The sequence below is a fragment of the Ovis canadensis genome, chromosome 3, assembly GCF_042477335.2.
Source record: "Ovis canadensis isolate MfBH-ARS-UI-01 breed Bighorn chromosome 3, ARS-UI_OviCan_v2, whole genome shotgun sequence".
Classification (NCBI taxonomy): Eukaryota; Metazoa; Chordata; class Mammalia; order Artiodactyla; family Bovidae; genus Ovis; species Ovis canadensis.
Genome location: NC_091247.1, coordinates 75,970,539 through 75,994,667, shown reverse-complemented (window position 1 = coordinate 75,994,667; position 24,129 = coordinate 75,970,539). Strand labels below are relative to the sequence as shown.

Here is a 24,129-nt window from a genome sequence, read left to right as displayed (position 1 = left end):
CCTTCAGTTTATTGGTAAGGAGACCAAGATTAAAGGAGGTAAGTGCCTTGCCCCAGGCCCCTCAGCACTGGCCACTAGTGGCAAGAGGAGGTCTTCATATGCCTAGTCCAGGGGACTTTCTTCTACTTCACCATCTCTCAGGGTTTTTCAGAGTGTGGATCTTGGACCACTTCCATCAGAATCACTAGAGTGTTCATTACAATGCAGATTCCTTGGCTTCACTTCAGACCCGGAATCAAACTCTCTGGGGACAGAGCCCAGGAATCTGCATTGTAAGCAAGTTCTCTGGATGATTCCTACGAAATAATAACCTTTATTACATCACATGAGAACTTTCCAACTATTGTTGCCTTTGTTTCCTTTACTACATTCCCCTTATCAAAATAACCCCAGCTGCGACTAGAACCACTGATTTAAAGACATTAACAATTCTGCCATGGTTTCTAAATAAACTTCCATCACTAAGAGATCAAACAGGTTTCCTTTTCCACTCCCCTGGTCCCTCGCTCTTTCTTTTTTTGCCCTACTGGGCATATGTCTAGGCTCTTCTCCCTGGTGATTTGTCTTCGGACTGAATAGCTATCTGCTGCTACTTACATTTGTGCCCTGGGATGACTCCTGAGGGCATCAGCATGCTTATTGACAAAACCCTGCATGGAGCTGTCTTTAGTACTGAAGGCTGTGCAGAGAGTGTAAATGGACTTGGGTGGGCTTAATAATATTGAGTCAGAGGAAAGAGAAACAGTAGCACCACTGCTCCAGCAACAATCAATAGACAGGAAAAAAGACAGGGGTTTTAGGAGGACAGCGGTGCCAACCATAGCAGTAAGGACACCATAGTATCTTAGGGAGAGCAGATAAGACTCAGTGGCTGGCTCTAGAATTTCTGAACTCCAGGGACTCAGGAATAGCAATCTGGTGGAAAGGGAAGGAAGGGGATTTATCACAAGAAATGTTTTCACAGGAAGCACATTCTTTTTACTTAGATTATGCGTTAATTTTAGGTAGTTTTGGGGGATGCTGAAGACTGCTGCTGCTGCTGCTAGGTCGCTTCAGTCGTGTCCGACTCTGTGCGACCCCATAGACAGCAGCCCACCAGGCTCCCCCGGCCCTGGGATTCTCCAGGCAAGAACACTGGAGTGAGTTGCCATTTCTTTCTCCAATGCATGAAAGGAAAAGTGAAAGTGAAGCCACTCAGTCATGTCCGACTTTGCAACCCCATGGACTGCAGCCTACCAGGCTCTTCGGTCCATGGGATTGTCCAGGCAAGAGTACTGGAGTGGGATGCCACTGCCTTCTCCAATGCTGAAGACTAGAGAACTTGCAGAGTTAGCATAGCAGACTCAAGATTGGATGCTTACTTTGGAAGGTGTGGAGTAGTAGAGGCTGATGGTTATTGAGACTGAGCTAAAGTCTCCCCTCCCCCTAAAACACCCCTTGGTGGTACCACAGACTATACCCAAAAGTGGTTTCCTACTGATGAAAAAAAACCATATGATTGCAGAAGTGTTAGGTGGAAGGTGACAATGGAGAGAGTATTAAGAGAGAAGAGTGGGAAGGGTGAGGAAAGGGAATGCTGGAGGATAGATGGTGTCAGACCTAAATGCAAGGGAAAAGTAAAGAAGAATAGAGACTATAATACAAGGTACCCTAGCTGTCACAGTCTTAAAAACTCCCTTTACTCTCATGCTTCTGAGAGCCAAATGATGTTTCTATTGTCCCTTACAGTTGAGGAAAAAAGTCTCAGAAAAGATAAGTATTGTCAAGGGAAACCTAATATTACAGGAACATTAGTGCCAAGAATTCATATCCAAATCTGAGGGGCTCCAGAGCCCAGGGTCCTTCCATCATACCACCCTGTGCCTCTATATATCTTGCAGATTGATAGGAAAAAGAGAGAAAAGACACAAAGATGTAGAAGAGAGAATGCAGATTGGTAGGGTACCTTAGAAGGGCATCTGGTTTGGCTTTGTAGCCTGAGGGGCATGGGGGGGGGGAATGGGAGTGGAAGGGAAGTGATAACACTTGCAAATCACAGCAAATGTGGCATCAGGACACTTTTGAGGTGCTCACCTTTACTGCTACACCAAAGTGTCATGCCTTTTGGTGAAATTTCCCCCCAAAGAACCATCATATTAAGTTATAATTTATAGCTTTTTCTATTTTAATGTGCCTTGACTTACTGAGCCTCATTCTAGTATCAGTGGGCTTCCCTGGTGGCTCAGATGGTAAAGGGTTTGCCTGTAATGCGGGAGACCTGGGTTCGATCCCTGGAGAAGGAAATGGCAACCCACTCTGGTACTCTTGCTTGGAAGATTCCATGGATAGAAGAGAGAGTCAGACATGACCGAACAACTTCACTGGCTCCTTTACAGTTGAAGGTATATGAAATGCCAAGGCAGTAGAAAAATGTTTGTGTTTTTTGTTTTTTAAATCAGGGGCTTCCCTGGTGGCTCAGTGGTTAAGAATCTGCCTTCCAATGCAGGGGACACAGGTTTGATCCCTTTCTGGGAAGATCCCTCATGCCACAGAGGAACTAAGCCCGTGTGCCACAACTATTGAGCCTGTGCTTCGGAGCCTGGGTGCTGCAACTGCTGAGCCCATGCGCCATAACTGCTGAAGCTGGTGCATCTGAGCTCCCGCTCCCTGCAACAAGAGAAGCCACCACAGTGAGAAGCCTGCCCGCTATGAGAAGGATAGGCCCCGTTCATCACAACTAGAGAAAGCCCGAGTAGCAGTGAAGACCCAGGACAGCCCAAAGTAAATAAATCTTTTAAAAAATGTCAGTCAGTAGAATAGAAATGGAGCTCCCATCCAGTATGTGTCAGCGATAGTGTAAGTCTAAATAATTTTAAGCTCTAGAGCATAATGATCAAGGTGGCCTAAGTCTCTCTGAGGGGAAATGGCTGCTTCTAGAAGCTGTCTACAATCAGTTAATCTTTGTGGAATGCTGACCCCATGACTCGTGGAAAATCCTTACAAATGAGGCTATCATTAAACAAGTCCTTAGTGACATCAGAATACCTGCAAATAAAATTTTAATTTTGGAAGAGAATTTAATATGACTGTAAAATGAATATGTAGGTATGTTTTTACAAGTATTTTTGTAACCAGTTGAAGAGATAATTGATCACCTGGAATGCCTTGTTAAAAACACACACACACACACACGCTTGCCCCATTTTAAAGCTATTAAAATATGCTTTGCAAACATGGCCCCAACCAAGACTTTTATCAAAAGAAAATCGTTGGCACTGATAATGATCAGGTGCCCACAGAATGAGACATGGCTTCCCGAGTTCCCTTACACGCAAATACTTACAGTGTTTCATTATTTGGTCTCCTTGCTGTGCTTTCACATTGTTTGGAAAAGTTTTTAAAAATGGAAAATGAAAAATTCTGCCTGAAAGAGGTAAAAAAAAAAACACACACAAACAAAACTAGTTGAGCTTTTGGTCTTTAAACCTGATCATGTCTGTTTACGCTTTGTTCATCCAAATTCTTTCCCTATTACAGCAGCGTCGTGTTCTGTACCATTGTCCTAACTGAAACACTTCCAGGGGAGAGAGTGAAGGCTCCTGAGTTGTCATTAGAGTGCTTCCAGCTTAGATAAAATGCTTCTGAATGCTAAGTGTTTTGTGTGGGCTCTAGAGATGAAAAAACTTAAATTTGTCACATTGAATCATGGATTTTTCAGTGCTCATTAAAAGATAACTTTGTGGTATATTAAGGTTTTCTACTCACCACTCTCCTCCCCACATCGGCCTTGATGAACAAATAATCATTCAGAGTTCATGGCTTTGAATTATAACTGGGAATCTCTTTTGTAAAGATTTGAAGATTCTGGACCTGGCTTTAAAATGATGTGAATTTTCAGCCTTTTTGGCTTATGTGCAGAGATATAATGTGGTCGCTCCCTATTCCTCCTTCTTTCCCTCTAAGAAATTTAGCCTGTGGAAAGGGGTAAATATCAAGAAATTAAAAGAAGGCTATACTTATATTCCTAAGATGAAACCACAGAGAGGCACAAAGGAAAACTGGATGCAGAAACAGAGAGAAGAAGAGCAGGCTGTGCGAATTCCAGCCTTTCCTGAGGAGGAAAGAGAAATGAGGTAATTCAAGATGGATATTTCTATTTATTATTCTTCAACATTAACAGGGCTTCTCAAGTGGTGCTAGTGGTAAAGAACCCTCCTGCCAATTTGATCCCTGGGTTGGGAAGATCCCCTAGAGGACAGCATGATAACCCACTTCAGTAGTCTTGCCTGGAAAAGGCCGTGGACAGAGGAGCCTACAATTGTAGCCTACAGGTGGACTACAATCCACAGGCTGACACAGTCGGACAGGACTGAAGCGACTTAGCACGTTAGCAATATTAACAAGACAATCCCTTGTAGGAATGACTTTGTGTAAAAGCAGGATGGTGGAGAATATGTAAGGACTATTTGACCTACTGGACTCACTTTCAGAAGTTACTCAGCTTATTATTTCGCTTGTGAAAGAAAGCGGGAGTGAGAAAGAGAGATTGTGTGTGTGTTTGATGCTGACTCTGCATCTGATACTTAGAGATACTCCACATGAACCAGTCTGCAATGAACAGGAAATGTGGTGGTTCTTGGCCTTCAGTTCTGCCTACTCTCTCTCTTTTGGAATTTTAATCAGAGACACCAAGGAGAGTTTGGGGGCCATCTGCCTAGGCAGCTGCGTGGGTTATCCAGGCTCCGCAGCTGCAGGGCAGAGGGCTGACCCAGGGTTTGCACAAACATGCACTGGCCCAGCTTCACGCTTTCCATCCTCACTAGCATCCAAGGTTTCTGACTTCAGGGATAGAGAGGGAGTCAGTTGAAACTTGTCATCCTAATCAAGACAACTGCTGTGTGACTGCATTACCCTCTCACTTAGTGCTGGCCCACAGCTGTGTAATGTCCCCCCCCCCACCCCACCCCCCCGCTTTTGTTGTAACCCAGTGGTGGTAGTAGTCTCTTCTTTCATCTGCTGGAATAAAACACCCCTGAACTAAAGCTTTAACACGTCAGTAACTTCAGAACGGATGCAGCCTCCTTTCCCACAAAAGTGGAAAAGTGCAGAATCAGCTTTATCCCAAACCAGCTTCTGTACTGTGTGTTGTCCTGGTTGTTCTCTCACCAGCTCTACTCACTTACAGCCCAGAGTGCTACTTTCCGGAAGCAAATCCGAGTGATTCTGTTCTGAGTTCTCCAGTGGTTCCTCATCCTCTCAGCAACTTGGCCTTACACTCAGAGCCCCTCATAGCTCGCCTCTCCTTGGTCTCCTCTGCTCACTCATCCTCCTCTCTGTAACCATAAGTTGTCTTATTCCGGTTTTTCTGAATGACTTTCATTCCATGGCCTCTTGCCTTTGTGCCTTCACAAAAGCTATTCCATCTTCTTGGCATGCTTTCTGTCACACCTGTCTAGCTAATTGCTACCTGCTCTTCAGAGCTCAGCAGAAGTCACTTCCTGGGGAAGTCTTCCATAAGCCCTGTTGCCATTTAGAAATTCTCCCTCTGTTCTCCCAAAGTACTGTTTTCTCTTCTCAGCTCTATCATAACATTTGCTGTACTGCACCTAAGTATTGGCTGTCTTTTGTGTTGTTCCCAAATAGCTGCTCGTGGCTCTGATGGTTGGGATGAGCTCTTACTTATCTTTGTAGCTTCAGATTTTTGCACAGTGTTTTTCTGGAACACGGTGAATACTCAACTAATGTTCTCTGAAGCTCAGTTAGTGGCACACAGCTTTCTGAGCCCAGTGAATGGCCTGTCTTCTTGGTTACCCCCAAAACTTCAGGTAGATCCATACCTCCCTACCTATGCGAGGTGTGAAATGGGTGTACGATGATAACGTGTGCTGGTTGATTGATTGTAAATAGGTTGATTCCAAAAACAGTTGCATCCTAGTGACACTCTCTTAATGCCTCATCTAATTAATTGTTTGAGGATCTTCTTAGGCTGTATAATATTCTTTTAGGGCAATGTTTTTCCAGCTGTGAGTTGTGACCCATTAGTGGGTCATGAAAGCAATAAGGTGAATCAAGACTAGCGTTGAAAGCAACCAAACATGAAATAAAATAGACAAGAGAGCATCAGTGTATGCTGGATAACCAGCATAACCAACAAGGACCTCCTGTAGAGCACATGGAACTCTGCTCAATGTTATGTAGCAACCCGAATGGGAGGGGTTTGGGGGGAGAATGGATACATGGATATGTGTGGCTGAGTCCCTTCACTGTTCACCCAAAACTATCCCAGCATTGTTTGTCAATCAGCTATACCCCAATATAGAACAAAAAGTTAAAAAAAAATTATGGAAAAGAAAGAAAAACGAGAATATCAGTGTATCACATGTAAAATAGTTAAGTAGTGCTCTGTTTTATTTCAGTTACATGTGTTGTGTTTACTGGGTTGCAATGTAAAAAAAAGGACTTCTTTGTATGCATTACAGTGGGGAAAAAAATCTGGAAGAGAGTGCTTTAAGGAAAGAATGAAATCCTTCATACCCTGCCATTCCATTCTGGACTGAAGTGAATTAATTGAATCAGTAATACCACCCCACCTCCCCCAACCCACCACTGGTCACAAACCCACAAACCAGCCAGGAGCTTCTTCTGCCTCTTCTATTCCCATACCAAGCTAATCCTTAGGGAGCTAGGATTCTGTTCTATAACAGAAGATAGTCTTTTGCCGGGAGAGAAATAGCTTTTAAAAAAAAGCAGTGAAAACCTTCTGTAGTGTTCTGTGTCTTTTTCTTTTTTTTTTAACTAAAGATTAAGACATTAGGTAAAATTGACCTTATTGAGCTTAGTTCCCCCACTTCTTTAGAAATGATGCTCTTTGATAAGGATTAGAGCTAGCTGATCTTTGAGATATCAGTTTTGTAAGCCATTTTGCAACTGCAATTATAGCCTGATTTAAGGCTCTAATTGAATTAGCTCAGAATAAGTGACAAGGGTCTTTTAGCTGCAGGGTGAATCGACTCTTTGGAGTCAGTTTTCAGGAGGCACGGGACAGTTCATTTTCTTCTTGTCTGTCTGAGAGTGACCCCATGACTATGGGTGACTGTGGTGCTGGTTTAGATGGCAGGCAATAAAAGGGCAGGGAGCTGCTGACCAACTGACTATTTTCAGATCTGAGTTTCTGCTACAGCTTGGCAGGCTCTACCTTTTGTTTTTTTACTTACTCTTTTGTTGGCAAGTTTCTAAAAGCACAGCAGTGGCTGGGGTAAGTCAGTGTGGCATCCAGGAGATTGGTAAATTTTTCTCTCGATGGCAGTTTTTTCAGAGAATAGGATGATGTGGCAATTAGTGTTTGAATGGACTCTAGCCCATAGCTAGGCAGGGCCTGCAGTTTAGTGGAAGAAATATCCCTGCAAAGTAAACAAAAGAGAAAGGCTTACTTATTTATTTAATGTAGTTAATTCATAGAATGAAACTTTGTCTCAACAATAGCATCATTCTAGGTTCTGAGGCATTGTTTTCTCCATCTTGCTTTCTCCCTGATTCTCCGTTTCAGTTACTCTCATTAAGATCTGAATTCAAAAAAGCTACATTGTGTTCTCCCTCATATTCACCCCACTCTCCATCCATTAGAATCCTCTTTCTCTCCTCTCCTGCTTTCGTTTTCCCTCTCTCTCCCTCCCTCCACTTAGCCGAAGTGAAATAGCCACTTGCTTTATGATAGAGCAGGCACGTGCAGTAACATCAGCTTTGTGCTCTACCCCAGGCGGAAGTAGCTAGGGCTTCAGATGCCTCCCTCTGTTGATCAAGCTCCACAGAGTAGGTTTTCCTGAAGCACAGGCTGCTTACGCTATTAAGAGCCACTATGTGGCATTAGCCATCATCTATCCACCTTCTCTAAAGGCAAACTGGATTCATCAGTCTAAAGCAAGCGAACACTCAGTCATGCCAGCAGAATTGTGTGGAAAGCTCAGGGTTTTTCAAACAAGGTCCTGAACCCCTTAGCTTTTCTAAACCCGAGGCAATGTGCAAGAAAACGCCAAACAAATTAAATGTGAGAAGGAAGAATAAGTGGGCATTTAAAACCTCTTCCCGTCTTCCTGTTGATACACTGTGAAGATTTTCAGGCAGCACAACCCCCTTCAGCACCCTGACCCAATACTTAGTGCTCAGCACACGGGACAGGATCAGTGGGTGATTGATGGACAGATGAACTTGACACCACGGCGTGATGACTAGGGTTGGTCCTTGGTGGAGTAATCAGGGTGGCAGAATTTGCCTCGGGGATGGCAGACTCTTACTGCTTTTCTGCCCTTATTGATTTAGGTAACCAGTGTTCTCATTCTGTTTTACAGAGTTATTCTCTTAGATGTATTAGGAATTGAGTATCTGATTCTTTACAGGACTGGTGAATTTTTTTGTTTTTATTATTTTGGAGTGAAAGTAATATGTTTTAAGTTAGGATTCTATAAATGGCAAGGTCTCATTACAAAGGAGTAAATCTGTGATGATAGATTTTCAGTTTCACTGAGTGACTCGTGGGGGAAATATCTTGGGGGTATGGATGGGAGGAACGCTTATAGATATCACTTAAACCCTAAGGGTATAATGCGGATAATCATTTGGGTAGCAAGAGACCTAGGACTGGTCCTACTGTTCTGAAAAAGTCAATGTAAATGTCTGCAGGGCTCAGTCACTTCTAAGCAGGCAGGCTGAGCAGCTTTTCAAGGGAGAACTGTCATGTAGGTTGTCTTACAACCCTACTCACTCATTCTTGTACCTGACCAAAGGCAACTCTCCTTAGCCGTTTATTGCCCAAGTAGGTGGCCGGTTTGCTGTAAGAACTCAGCCTGTAGGGTGTGTTAGCCTGGAGTACTTTGAATATAAGACATGTAGACAGAGACCCCTATGGTAGTATGGCAGAAGCTGAGAGACAGCAGAGAAAGCAGTGAGCAGGAGCCACAAGGAAGTGGAAGCCACGAGGAAGCAGAAATCATGAGGTTGAGTGGAGAACAGGGAAGAAGTAGGGCAGATGATGCCAGAAGTTGGGGAGTGGAGAAAGTCGGGAGTTTTGGTGGCGGGAGTTAGGATGTCGAGAGACTCAGGACAATAGGAAATGAGTAGAGTCAGACTGGTGACAGGAGTTGATAGTGGTGGGAACTAGGAACCAAAGGAAGTCAGGAGTTGATAAGAGAGAGGCAGTAGGGAGGAATCAGGAGTTGAGAGTGGCAGGGGCTAAGAAGTAGAGTTTGGGGCTTATAATGGGGGAATATGGAAAAGCAGACCAGATTATGAGTAGATACTGGCAGGAGCTGGGGTATAAAGAGTAACTGGGTCAGTTCATTCCTTCCTCTCATCACAACCTTAGCACCTCCTCACCTCACTCAAAGAGTAGCCATAGACCCCCTGACCTGGCTCTCGCCACCTCTCTGCCCTGCTCTGGGCCCTTCCCTTGCGTGGCTCACTCAGCCACGTTATTCTCTTCTTTGTCCTTCTAACATGTGCAGATCCTGCCCAGTTTCCTCCAGCTGGAATGCTCTTCCTGCTGATGCGCACACAGCTTTGCTCCCCCCTTTCTTTCAGTTATTTGCTTAAATACCACTTTTTCAGGACAGTCTTCCCTGACCATCCTCCTGAAAATACTAACTCCCCTCCTGAGAACTCTCTTCGCCCAGCCAGCTACACACAACCATCTGGTGTAGTGCATATTTTCTTTACTCGTTTGATCCTTGTCCGTCTTCCCCACTCTATGAAGGCAGAGACGTTTGTCTTTTCTTACTCACTGCCGTTTCCGTGATGCCTAATTCTGTGCCTGGTACATAGTATGGACCTACAGTTATTGGAAAAATCAATGAATAAACAGATGAACTATACTCCACTGCTCACTGTCTTTCTAGTGCTTTTCTCATTTTTAATAATTATATTTATTTATTTTAAGGTGATTGATGATTGCTTTATAATATTGGTTTGATTCTGTCATACATCAACATGAATTAACCATAGATATACCTATGTCCCCTCCCTCTTGGAACTCCTACCCACCTCCCACCCTTTCCCACTCCTCTAGTTTAATACAGAGCCCCAATTTGAGTTCCCTGAGTCATACAGCAAATTTCCATCGGCTCTCTATTTTACGTACGTTAGTGTAAATGCTTCCATGCTACTCTTCTTCATTCATCTGAATACTTCTCTCATTTTAAAGTCATGTGCCTGTTTATCACTTTGCCTGTTTATCATTCTTTCCCCTCCATAGTGTATTTTTTTTTTATAGGGCGTCAACCAGAGCCCACCACTGTCTCTGCAGCGTGGTGCCTGGTAAACAGGATGTGTTCAAGCCGTGCTTGAAGGCATTAGTGATGGGGTGCCAGAGTAGGAAGTAGTGGGCTGGCACCTCTGCAGAGAGGTGAGGCGGCCTCTGCTGTTAGAGCTGCGGCGTGTCTGGAGCCCTCTTGCATTTCTCCCTGAAGCCTGGCTGCAGCTGCAATTGTTTTCTATAGGATGTTTCTGGCTTCCCAAGGCATTGTAAGGAGACTACTGGTTCAATCTCCTATTCCTCTTAATGTTCCCATGTGTCCTTATGCTCAATGCCCATTAACTGAGGGAACCTGGCTCTGCTCCTTGCATCCTCAGAGAGCCTGACACAACAGGAGCTCACTCAACCTTAATTCTTAGGAGGGGATCCCAGGGAACACTGGACCCCCTCTGCCAGCACGTGAAGAGGCCCGCCATATTTGATGCTGATTGAACTGTGTCTCACCTAAATTCATACGCTGAAGTCCTAACTCCCAGTACCTCAGAATGTGACCTTAATTGAAATAGGATCTTTCCAGAGGTAATCAGGTTACAATGAGATCATGAGGATGGGGCCTAATCCAATATGACTGGTATCTCTGTACAAAGAGGGAAATTTGGAGACAGAGAAACACATCGAATACCCTGTGAAGACTGGAGTTCTGCTGCCACAACCAAAGGGAGCTACCAGGAGCCAGGAGAGGTCTGGCACAAGTCCTTTCCTCGCCGCCCGCGGGAGGAAGCCGGCTTGCTGACAGCCTCGTTTCAGACTTGAGCCTCTAGAACTGCAGGAGAGCACAGTTCGGTTGTTTCAATCCCTAGTGGGTGGTGCTTTGTTAGGGTAGTCCTTCCCCATTCAGAGACTGGTTCCCCCGCAAACCCAGCTGGAGATGATGTGACCGGATACCCTGAGCAGGCCTGTTGGGGTGCACCGGGCAGGGAGGGGAGGCGGCACCAGTGTACTCACAAAATGCTAGGCCCCGTGGCCCCCCGGAAGGCGTCGTTGTGCATCTTCTCCAGGCGTGCATTTTCCTTTAGCTCCCTGAGGGGAAGGACAGTGCCCTTAGTGGGTTTTTCAGCTCATATGTAAACAGTCAAAGCTGTACACATGCACGTTTGGAGCAGCCCATGTACGTGGTGCTCAGGGGTGGAGGCGACAAGAAGGGGCTGTAGGTAAAATGCAAAAATGGCATTCTTGTCTTTGGCACGACTGTGAAATCTTGGGTGTTTGGCTCTGCCCTTTCCCTGCAGTTTCCCCCTCTCTCAATGGAACCCTTTGTCCTACCACTGAAAGCACTCCCACCGCTGCCCTGGAGCTGTGCACGTTTACTCCAGGCAGCTGGGCAGGGCAGAAATGCTGCTCCAGTGTTCAAGGCTGAAGGGTGCGGGTGCAGCGCACTCTGTACCAGGCTCGCAGCCATCATGACCTTGGAGAGCTCAGTGTTCGTTAGTGGTAATATACTGATGTTTGCAAATCTTAGAAGAAAAGTAGCGTCCATTCAAAGCTACACCCTTTCATCATGTTAATTGGACTTTTTCTTTCAGCTGTGTATTTCTCCTTGGGCTTCCCAGGTGGCGCTAGTGGTCAGGAACCTGGCTGCCAATGCAGGAGCCACAAGCGACTGGGGTTCGATCCCTGGGTCGGGAAGCTCCCCTGGACGAGGGCATGGCAACCCACTCCAGTATTCTTGCCTGGAGAATCCCATGGACAGAGGAGCCTGGCGAGCTACAGTCCATAGTGTCATGCAGAGTCAGACACGACTGAAGTGACTGAGCACGCATGCATGTACATTTTTTCGGTGGGTGACAAAGGGGAGGAAGAACAGCCTGTACAGAAAATTGCCTCCTACGCCAGTCTGGGCTATGTGTCTGATCATCACTAGGTATGTGTGTTATAGGGAAAAAAAGGGTCGAAGGCTACTGTTCTTAAGGAACCCAAGAGCTGCAATGGGAGTAGCCACCTGAGGGCTTCTGTTCCTTGTAGGGATCCCCTGGTAGCTCAGATGGGAAAGTATCTGCCTGTAATGCAGGAGACCCAAGTTCGATCCCTGGGTCAAGGAAGAGCCCCTGGAGAACAGCTACCCACTCCAGTATTCTTGCCTGCAGAACCCTACAGCTTAGAGTAAACTTCTCAGGACCAGCTTGGCCTGGCCCCACTCAGCAGCTCCCATCTGGGCCCTGACAGTGGTGTCTCCAAGCAGAGGCCCTTCTGGAGGGACAAGGGAGCTGGGAAAGGAGTCCCTGGGCTCAGACTTGCCAGCTTACTTTGGATCACTTTCTTCCTACAAGAGAAGGGTGGTATTTCAAAGAACTTTCTGGAAAACCCTGGACAATGGGCACAGTGTATGTTCATTTCTGGCATGATGGTTTTGAATATGGGACATGATTCTTCTAGTAGCACTGTTACAGTGGTGAAAGAAATATACCAACACCCGCCGCCCCTTCCTTGCAAGATCCTTTGTAATTAGGCAGCTCATCTCGTAGCTTTACATCTTTTTATCATCTTTCTGCAAGACTCCACATCACCCTTGCCATTTAAAAACTGCAAAAGCCCCTGCATTTCACCCATTGGTGGCTGTTTTCCATATGTTTCTACTAAGCATTTTCCTTGGGAAGCCTCAGCCCTTTCATCACAATGCACCTGTCCATCTCACATCGTCCCATCCCCTGGGTATATTTCCACTTTCAAAGCGATGAGGTTGTCAGAGTCAATTGCTATTTAAAATCTAAATCAAAAGAAAATTTCCTTCCCAAACCTCCCTGGCTCTTCTTCCTGATTTGGTTTGTTTTAATTATGTTCAGTTGTGGTCATAAATCATTGAAACCAGGCTCTGTGAGCAAATAATCCTCGTGTCAGCCAGGTCAAATTAATTGTTCAAATTTTATGACAGCTTTTCGCATGTTTTATTAAAACTCGGATCTTTCTGTATAACAATAACTCTGCATTATGTAACTCAGCTAAAAAGAAATCAAATTTATCTACCACGTTTTCCCGCAGGTCCCTTTGGGAACTCTCCCGAGTGGCATGGCCATCTAGGCATGAGAGACACAGGCAGGCAGGATGACCTTTTGAGGTACAGTGGGAGAACCCCCAAATTCCAGCCAAGGCTTCCCTAATGGGGGTGCTCAGGGAATGGTAGGGAGGGACTCTGGGACCTCTGGCGGTATCTGAGGGTAACCTTCTGAGGTTGCGCCCCTCCACCATATCTGCCTTAGTAAGCAGCATAGTTGAGGCTTTGCAGTCCTCTGATGTCATTGTTCTGGACAGCTCTGGACAGGCCTCTACAGAAGGAAGGGGTCAGAAATGGGGCTGGATTATATAGTTGGAACATTTTGCCCAGTTCTTTTGAAGACTATTCCCTCTGCCCTGCTCAAACCCTTCAGTGGGTCTCCTTCCCCTCAGAAGAGAATTCAGACCCCTTCCCATGGCCCCTCCGTCCTGAAGCCTTGCTCCTGACGCATCTCCACGATGATCTCATCCAGTGTCCCTCTTGCTGATTGGCCCTGCAGTCACACCAGCCTCCTCCCAATTCTTGGAGCTTATCAACTTCTTTTCCTGCTCAACTCAGGCCCTTTGCACATGCTGTTCCCTCTTTCTGTAATGTGCTTCCTCTCATGATTGCCAGGGCTGACCCCTTGTCATCCTTAAGACTCAGCCTAGATATTATATCCTTGGTGAGGGCTGTCCCTGAGCACCTAACCTAGAGTCAGTCTCCTCGCTGTGGTCTCTCAGATCTCAGTAATGAGTTATTTCCTTCACGGTATTTATCACTGCCTACAATGAGTTCATTCATTTTTCGCCTTTTGGTCCATCTCTTCTGCTAGAAACTTCATGAGGGCAGGGACTGTTTCCACTGTACCGCTACAGACCCAGCCCTTAACACCGTGCCTCACATATTGGTGATGCTCAATAGATGTGGTGTGTTGAATGAATAAATGAATGACATAGGTTTGTGTTCTTGGCAAACTGATTTGTGATCTTGGTTTCCTCTTTCTTGAAACTATGAGGTATGGGGGATTCATACTAATGGGACTTTGGGACCTTTTTAAGTCCACACGCGTTTCAGTGCCTCTAAAGGGGCTGACCAGGACCTCCCTCCTAATGCCCTGCTTTCCCTCACTGCCCAAAGCTGCGCCCTGCTGGCTGCCTTCTCACCTCTGACTTTGCTCTGGCTTCTTCTCCTCATCTATTGCTTTCCCTTAATTTTATACTCAGTCCTCTTATTTTTCTTCCTTGTGCAGGTGACCAGGGCCACAAAGGACTTCACGTATCCCCTCTCCTCAGGTACTTCTGACTTCTGTGTCTGCCCTGGTCTGCCCCTTCCCTTTAACCCTCTGCCCTTCCTGCTAACCCATCCACCAACTTTCCCTGAGCAGCCCTCTCATACTTTCTACCCCAGGACTTTCAAAGGCTTGTTTTCTACAGCAGAGGGTCCAAATTCTTTACCCCAGCACTGAAGGTCCTTCCTGCTTTGTCCTTGAGCCACATCTAGGACTTTTTAAATGCTACTATTTTCTGTGCTAGGGGCACATCCCAAACACCTTCCTCTGGGCTTTTCTTGTCCTCTGAACATAGCGCATTTTCCTTCTATCTCTGCTTGTCCAAGTTAAGCCCAGCTCAAGGTCTGCATCTCTCATGAGGCTTTCTCTAATTCCCTTCTCTTCTGCCTCTGAAATCCCAGAGGACTTTACCTCTCTCTGGCCAGGCGCCATACTTTGCCTTCTGTTTTAGGGACTACTTAGTGTACAGTTTACATACCATTTAGGAGTGTTTCTTCCTAGGCTGTAAACTCCTGCAGGGCAAACACCAGGGCTTAGTCATCTTCGTTTCATCTCAAAATATACAAGGTTCCTTCAAACACAGCTGATGCCTGGCAAACACTTGTCAATACCAGTATGAGGCATCTGGGAGTGCTGTGCTTGGAGAGGCTAGGCCTCTGATTTTAATTCAGCAGAAACAGATTCAACTGGCCAGAGTGAAACCTGCATTGAATTCAAGTCCACAAGAAAATGAGGGAAAATCTACTCCATGATAGGAAGGACAGCTTTTTAAAAAGCTGCCATTTCTTGAGCACTTAAAATGTGGCAGACCTGTGTAAAGTGCATGAAAACATAATCATATTTAGTATCATTCATTCATAATTAATGAACTATGTAATGTGACAAATAATAAGTGAGCACCTACTCTCTGCTATGCACGTGCTAAGTACTGAAGATACAACACAGAGCTTTTCATTTTGGTGGGGTATCCTCCAGACCTATTAGCAGCTCTGCTTTATGGATGAAACACTATGGTTTAGAGTGGTTAAGTAACTTGCTCAAGATTAAGGTGATAAATGATGGAATTGGAGTTTCAGTCCCAGTTAGTGACTTTTAGATCTGTTTTCATAGCCACCAAGCTACATAACATGGTATCAATATAATAGGGTCTTTAATTAATATTTATCATTAAAATATGTAGTATACTATATAGACTTACGCTACTCAACTTCAGACTGGCAGCATTAGCATCTCCAGGGAGCTTGGTAAAATTTCAGATTTTTGGGCCCCACCCTAGACCTACTGAATTACAATGTCTGGGGGAGGGGCCCGGGATCTGTGTGCTAACAATCTCCATGTTATTCTTATGTTTGTTAAAGCTGGAGAAGCACTGGTGAAGACCATGGTTTATACAAGAAAAGTGAGAGCGTTAGTCACTCAGTTGTGTCTGACTCTTTGCGACCGCCAGGCTTCTCTGTGCATGGGATTCTCCAGGCAAGAATACTGGAGTGGATGCCATTCCATCCCCAGGGATCTTCCCGACACAGGGATTGAACCTGGGTCTCCCACATTGCAGGCGGATTCTTTACCATCTCAGCCACCAGGGGAACCCAAGTTTATACATATGACTTGTTAATGATAAAAGCCTTTTCATCTGTTTGCTTTCCTCAACTTTGGCTTTATTTGCGCCTTTCACGTGTTGTAAGGTTTTACTCTCGACAACTGTAAGGTGATGGCCATCTTACTTGGTACCTGTTATTGTTCAAGCAGCGCATTCTGCCCCCCTCCCCGCCCCCTCCGTACTGCAACCTTTGTGAATGAGCCACTTTTTTTAGGAAAGGGGCCACAGAAAGAAAGAGAGGCTGAGGACAATGAAGGAAGCAACAGGGATGCTTCTCTAGAGTTGAAGGCTGTTCACACTGGGCACCAGGGTAGGGTGTGGTGAAAATGCAGGGCTCCCTCACCTTGTGGAAAATGAGCTCCTTACCCACCCCTGCCCCCAGCCCCCACAGTAGGGAGATGGGATTCTGTATGGGCCTGTTGAGGCTGATTAGGCTGGTAAATGGCCTTATCCAACATCTTTGCAGTGGGGCCAGGAGGAAGAATTTCTCCACTGAAATCATGCTGCCTCTAACACACCATCAAGCCAAGTGAGGGGACTAGAGAGGGGGGGCTGTGAGACGGAGGAGCCTAAAGCAGGGTGTTGAATATTTCAGCAAACTGTCAACTTCAATGTATCCAGGCTGCATCTGTTTTTGATATCAGGGTGCTCTGGGGTTTCCAGTCAGCCAGTTGCCTAGTAACACGCATGCTACACTGAGGACCAGGCACTTGAAAGTTTATTTTTGTCCTGGGTTAGTTGCTGAAGATTGAATGTGATCTGGTAGGCAGAGTAATATTTCATTTTTATTCATGAGCTGGGGAAACAAGCACATACTTACAGGGAAATCAGCGTTGTCCCATTGAATGCATGACTTTGTATTTCTTCAAATCCATTTCCATATAGTTTTCTGAAGAGGGAGGAGAGAGATTTTAGAAATGAAAGAAACACAGTTTGGAATCACACATTCTCCTTTCTGTGACATTTATTACTAAGATAATTACTGGCATTTACAATATCTAGCTCAGTTTTTCTAACATTTTAGACCCTCAGGGCCTACTGAGATAAGACTCTTTCCTTGCTCTAGTTTACTTCCACCTCCGCCACCAGCACCACTACTAATTTGTTAAATGTTTATGCTGATGTTGATCAGCATAATGATCAATCTCTGGTACTTAGTAAACACTTAATAAAATATATGCAAAAAATTCTGCATATATTTTATGATTTAATCCTCATCGTCATTCCCACTATTCTGTCAGAAACCTAAGCCTTCATGTTGCTGTGTAGCTTGCTTAAGATCAGAGAAAACAGTGGCAGAACTGAAACTGGAGGCTTGAGCCATCTAACGCTTAAGTCTTCTCTCTGGGTGTCCAAGCCAGTGTGGGTGTATGGCTTTCCGGATCACTGAAAGCTGAGGGCAGAAGAAGGCTCCGGTACTGAGTTACTGTTTCTTTTTCTTAGATGAGTCTTTGGTGTTAGTGATGCCATATTTTGTTCCACAACCAAGATTTCAGTGTCTGTTAATAGTTATTTAAGACCCCTTCGATAGTGAAATCAATTTAGTTGGGTGCAATCAGCATTTAACAAAATGAAATAGAACAAACCAGAAAATATTAGAGCACGTTGCATGTAATCAGGGTAGTACTGTTTATGACATTTTGTGCCACCATTGTTTATGTTATGTACATGAAAGTATATGTATACATACATATATATTAGTCTGCCCAGACTAAGACTAAGACTTAGTGCAAGTCTTAGTTCTAAGATGCCTTAGCACACAGATGCTGGGAAATGTTAGAGCCGGAAAAGAACTGGGAGAGGAGCAAGGCGCATCCTTTCGCTTTACAAGGAAGGAACGAGGCTCAGAGAAGAAAGTGGCCTGTCTAAAGTCCACAGTTGGTAGAAATGAGACCAGAACACACTTTGACTGGGGCTGCTTCTAGCACATCACTTTTGCTGGTTGATGTGCCTTTTCTTCCCTGAAATATCCACATGGCCCCTCTTCCTCCTCCTATGGAGCTATGTTTAATGTTGTGTTCTTGGTGTGGCCTCTCCTGACTGCCCTATTTAGCACCCTTCCCTTCCCCAGCATTCCAGAATTCTCCCTCTCCCTTCTCTGATTTACTTTATCAGCATCTGACCCATGATTATATTGTTGTCTACCTCTCCCAGCAGAATGTAACCTTTATGAGAACAAGAATTCAAATTTTTCCGTTCATTACAGGATTACCTGTATGTAGAACAGTGCCTGGGACCTGGGAGGATTACAGTGTATATATGTTACATGAATTGAACGGACAAATCGTAATATATAAGATGAATTTCTTAGTGTGAACTGTAGCCAAGCAAGTTTGAAAGCCGCAGTCTCAAATGGAAATGTTTGAGTATGTTCTCCATAAACAATGACTTAAGACTCAAGTAAGAAAGGGCTGTGATGTAAAATTAAGCTTCTGCATCTGGCAGGATGCTCTCTTTGCTTTTCAGTGTTGCTGGCAGCTGCATGGGCTGTGTCAGGGACAGCCTGGAAGGGGTGACATGACAAACAGTCTCTACCTACTCCTCAGGTGGCTGCTGTCTGCAAGGTTTCCCTAGCCTTTGTTAAATAAAACTAGCACAGGATTTCACTTCATTGTATCTGTCTGTGTGTAATATGCATGTATATAGTGTGTGTGTGGGGGTGGGGAGGGTCCCTTCCTTTCCATCAACACAGCTGAAACAAACCAGCATATAATCTAGGTGGGACTCAGTGTGGAAGCATGGTATTTAAAGACTGAAATTCAGAAAATATAGAGATTGCAAAATAATGAGTTCAGAGATTGCAGGGGATCATATTTAATTCATTTTGTAAACCCCCCAGATCTCTCATAATGCTATTATCTAGCAGGAGCTCAGTCAGCAGGCTGGTGGCAGCAGTAGCCTTGCCCTTCCACGGGAGAAAGAGCCTCGCCTGGCTCCCTCTGCTCTCACAGGCGTTCTCCTGTGTTTGCAGTTTCACACACACGCTCTTCACTGTATTCGGTAATGGATTATTGGATGCCATTTCTCAATAGTTTCCCTTCACCATTTATATTGTAGAATCGGAGGGGATTGATATTTAGATTATGTCTGTTGTCTTGTGCAATTACACACAACCTTCTTACCTCCTCCACACAATCCCACTAGAATCCTCTTTTTATTTTACACTTAGAATATTGTTCTTTGTCACCCACTTGTCATCTTAGGGGCTGAATGCCTTTATAATAATCTCTTTTAGATGCAGAAATCATATCTGTCTCTTCTCTGAACTTTTGAAATTGGAGTCTAGTCTACTGTTCGTCAAATCAGTCTCCTCCATCCACTGACTCAGCATCATCTGGAGTTGCTGGCCAGAAATGCAGACTCAGACCTCCTGACGAGGTGCCCTGCAGACCTAGAGTCAGAACCTGGCCGTGGTAGCCAGTAACAGGCACATTTTTTGGAAATGCATGTTATTTTGTCATGAGTTACTTTCCTTTTTAACAAGTAATTATTTTTTGGCTGCACTGAGTCTTCGTTGCTGCGCACAGGCTTCCTCTAGGTGCAGCCAGCGGGGGCTGCTCTCTGGCTGTGGTGCACGGGCTTCTCGTCGCAGTGGCTTCTCTTGTGGAGCACAGGCATGCGGGCTTCAGTAGCTTTGGCGCCTGGGCTCTAGAGCACAGGCTCAGTAGTTGTGGTGCACAGAATCAGTTGCTTCGCGGCATGTGGGATCTTCCCAGGTCGGGGATTGAACGCATGTCTCCAGCATTGGCAGGCGAATTCTTAACCACTGTGCCACCAGAGAAGTCTGCAAAGGCTCTTTCACAGCAAGCTCTCCCAGTGAGCTTTGGGCAGGCTGCTTTGCGACCTCTTGCCCTAGGCTATATGTGATAGGGTGCTGCAGCTGTCATTGTTTTCATGGTGCAAATCAGATGGTCTGTTGGACAACACTAAGTCCAGAGTCTGCTCCTGCCTTCTTAGTGGTGGAGCTCCATTGTAGGAAAGGTAGTCCCTACTCTGCTTGCAAAGCAAAGCTTCCAGCGCTTGTCTGAATGCCCAGTCCTCACCACTGTTATATGATACCCTGATCCTACTTTTGATACATCTTAGATCTTCCAGTTGACTTTTTTGTGGGGCCTACAGTGCCATTGCTCTAAGCACAGCCTTGCAGGTAAGTCTGCAAGCCCTGAACCCAAGCCTTCCCCGGGCTCAAATCCTAGCTCTACTCCTTATGAACTGAGTTGCTTTAGGCAAGTTACTTAACCTCTCCGCATCTCAACTTCCTGATCTGAAAATAGGGATGATAATAATAGTCTTGAGCTCAAAAGACTGTTGTATAGATTAAAACAGTATACATACATTAAGTGCTTAGAACTAGGTTCTGGAACAAAGTAAATGCTTAGTGTGTTGCTCTTATGATGATTACTATTATCATATTTAACAGTGGCTTCCAGATCTCTGGCAGAACAGAGGGAAAGACGCCCCTTTCCATGCTCTGAACAGCCTGTCCTGAAATGCAGTGACCTGTTAAATTGAACTGTCATTCTCCTCTCCTGAGGTGGGGGCCTTTCTTCTCCTGGATGGAGTAGGTCAGCTCAAAGGCCTGGGCTGCTCCAAATGTACTCACTCCCTGGGGGCCCTCAACCACCTCTGGTCTATATTGGCATCGTTGCATTTTTGTATTTGAACATTTTTCCTGTCTTAAAAAAAATTTTTTTTTTCTTATACTCTGGGTTCTGCTTCTTCCAACTTTCCAAATAATCAGGCTCACTATTTCCTTTTCAGCTGCTGTTCTTCAGCTCTGTTCTTAACATTTGCAGACAATAGAATGTGCTGCCTTGTTTTGATTAAATGAGTGGAGAAATTACAGATGTGAGTGGGAAACCTCATGCTGTCAGCCTGCAGAATGCTTTAAATGCCCTTTAAAACATCTGGAGAGTCACTTCAGATCGCTTTTCTCCAAAACATCATGGTGTCAGAATTAAATGAGGAGGGCTTCCTTTGCCTTGAGGATGCTGTCACAGGCATAGAAATGAATTTTTCTCTCTCTTCTATTACAATAACTGCACCTTACTTTAAAGCATTGTCTAGGTTCTCTATTCAAATGTCAGAAATTGTGACTCAGAGAGAGTGGCACCTTTTTATTTAAAATAAGATTCGGGCTTTAGAACTTCATCACGGATGACACTCTAATTCTGAATGCTGCCTTATAGCAAACCCCAACTATTCCTGGGGCTTTAAAAGTATTTCTGGGGTTATAGTAGCAGTCTCAAACATTCTGCCATAGTTCCCACTCAGATCATGTAGCCAACTTGTTTTTGAATGATTTCAAAGAAGAAAGCTTAGTTTAGGTTTATAGACGCTCAGGGTCTCAAAGAATGCCCCCACTGAATGGGGAACTATCACATACCTTAGGATCTGGGGTCCTCCCATGTCTTCACTGAGGGCACAAGATATGTAAGATCCATGTCCTTGCATGCTTAGTCACTGAGTCGTGTCTGGCTCTGCAATCCCATAGACTGTAGCCTGCCAGGCTCCTCTGTCCATGGAACTTCCCAGGCAAGAATACTGGAGTGGGTTGCTACTTCCTCCCCCATCCATGTCCTTGAGAGGATCGTAATCTCAGTGAGTGAAAACATGAAGTAATGAAAGAATAATACAAACCAGGAGACATTCCCCGTGAGCATGTGTGGTGTGCAGAAATGAGAAGTCTTGGAGAAGTTCTCTGGGCTTGGAGAAGTCAGAGAGGCTGCATGGTGGACTCAGACCTTGTGGAATCAGTAACACATTCTTCTAGAAAATCTGCCCTGTGGTAGTATATCTGTAAGCAAATTTTAATCAGATGCCCATGCAAACACCATCCTAAAGAAGAGGGATCCTAAAATCACCCCTTTCTTCTTACAATACTTTGCTGAAATCCTTTTATATCTGAAAACTTCTTCACGCATGAAGATGCTGCTTCAGTGGGTGCCCTGGCAGTGGTTGTGTGGATAACTGTCTCTGGTCACTGCTAGATGCCGCCATGACCCTGGTTTTGGGTGTTCATCAGAACTCCCCCATATTTGTGGGACTCACATTCTCTGTAGCAAGGAATTCCTCTCTCTGATATGAGCACACCTCTTGTTTTTCAGCACTACTGAGTTTTTATGTTTCCCTCCACTACAGCCAAGTTCGTGCCAGCTTACCATATGCAACAATAAAAAGGTGACATGCATTCAAAATAATAATGAGAGCAGTGGAGAACAAAACATTGAATAACATTTTTGAAAAATCCATGTTTCATAGTGATACTTAAAAAGAGAGAGAGAAAGAGAGGAGAATGAAGAAAAAGAGAAACCTTTTTTATACAGAAGAGTGCTGGCTGATAAATGTAAAGGAGTGATACATTTAAAATTACCATCTTATAGCTCTCTATAATAATTGAATAATGAATGCATGCTGAAACCACTGGGTGAAAGGTTGTTGGCTAATGGAGAGTCACACGAACTCAAAGTATCCCATGATGGTTTGCTGAATTATGACAAAGGGAGAAACATGCCCTTACAATGAAGAGATCTGGCAGTATCTCTGCAGCCAAATGGCCAAGAAGTGGCATCGTGTGACATGATGCACCTCCTGGTCTGATGCAGAGGGAGACATTTAACATCTAATCAGGACCGTATAGTTGGAGGAGTCCAGACAACTGGCCTAAGCCCTCAAAGGAATTTGTGTTTTGCAGAGCAGAGGAAGACAGGAGGGCGGTTCCCAGGGGGTGAGGTTGGGAGGACTAAGGGACATAACAGCAAAAAAGCTATGGATAATGTTTGAATTCTGAGTTTTAAAAAAATCTGTCAAAGACATTTTCATTAGAACACAGATTGTAAGTTGGATGATGTCATTAAATCCATGTTGATTTTCTTAGGTGTAGTGGTGTTGTAGTTCCAAGAATGTTTCTGTTTAGGGAAGTACATGCTGAAGTATTTGGGTAGGAAGTATCATGTCTACAAACTTCTTTTGGATGGTTTGGCAAAAGCGAAATATGTTGTGTATATTTACACATACAGAGACGGAGTGGATGTGGCAAGATGATGATAGGTGAAACTAGGTAAGGTGTGCAAGGGTGTTCAGAGTGCTGTTCTTTCCTTCCATCAGTGGGAAGACAAATGAAAAGTGATTCTATTTGCCAGTTAAATTTTTCAAAACAAACAAAAAAGTATTTAAAAAGAGATGATGAGACACGTTTTCATGATGGTCTGAAATAATCGGCTTGCTGAATATGAGCTTTTAAGTGGTGATACAGTGTGGTTGACTCAGTGTGACTGAACTGAATTTGCACAAGGAGGTATGAATAGTCCCATTGGAAAGTTTGTTGCGGGTCTGTGACTTGGCTTAAACTGGGTGGACTTAGAGGCAGGACTAATGCCCAGGCTTTCTACTTCAGGTCGAAGAGTCTCCCCACTGCGGCTCGTCACGGGTGCAGCCAGGGCTCTTGTCCTCCTTTGCCGGGCCACGCTTCTCTGAAGGGTCTTAGAGAATTGATTGCCATGACCTTTCCTTCTCTGTGAGGAGTTCAGATGTGAATCAAGGTCGACTCCTTTTTTGAGCCTGGTATGACAAGTCGTTTAGAACATTGTAAAGGTGGCGCAGCCAAATCCTGCTCATTCAGGATGGGGGGCATTTCAAGGTAGCCTCTTGAGGAGATTTAATGGAAAGCCAAATGGCTTTAAAGGGACATAAGAGCATAATGCATAGTTTTAGCATTAGCCCCACTGAGCTTCTCCAGCATCAAGTGAAGTGTTTTGTTTTCATTAAAAGAGCTCACAGTTGGTAAAGATCTGGGCGGGGGAAGGGCAGGAGAGCTTCCATAAAAAGCGAAATCTCAACTACTACTAATAATGAGAAGAGAAGGCTTGCCTTCATTATTTTCTAATTAGAGAGCTGAACTTTATAGCTGAGGAAATAAGGTTTTCCTCTTTGAATGTAATACCCTTTTCCAGCGGGGTGCTCCACATGATCCTTCATGTACAGAAAGG

At 44.7% G+C, this 24,129-nt stretch overlaps 1 protein-coding gene across 2 annotated transcripts in view; it reads right to left on the bottom strand.

The window, feature by feature from the left end:
* Positions 1-24,129, bottom strand: part of LHCGR (luteinizing hormone/choriogonadotropin receptor) — a 60,361-nt gene that overhangs the window by 4,792 nt on the left and 31,440 nt on the right. For both annotated transcript variants that reach the window (XM_069586336.1, XM_069586338.1), the window contains exons 7-10: positions 16,962-17,030; positions 11,228-11,302; positions 7,194-7,379; positions 3,323-3,403 (exon numbers count right to left, since the gene is read on the bottom strand). In XM_069586336.1, coding sequence (XP_069442437.1) covers positions 3,323-3,403; positions 7,194-7,379; positions 11,228-11,302; positions 16,962-17,030 — 411 coding nt within the window. The remainder of the gene's footprint in view (positions 1-3,322; positions 3,404-7,193; positions 7,380-11,227; positions 11,303-16,961; positions 17,031-24,129) is intronic.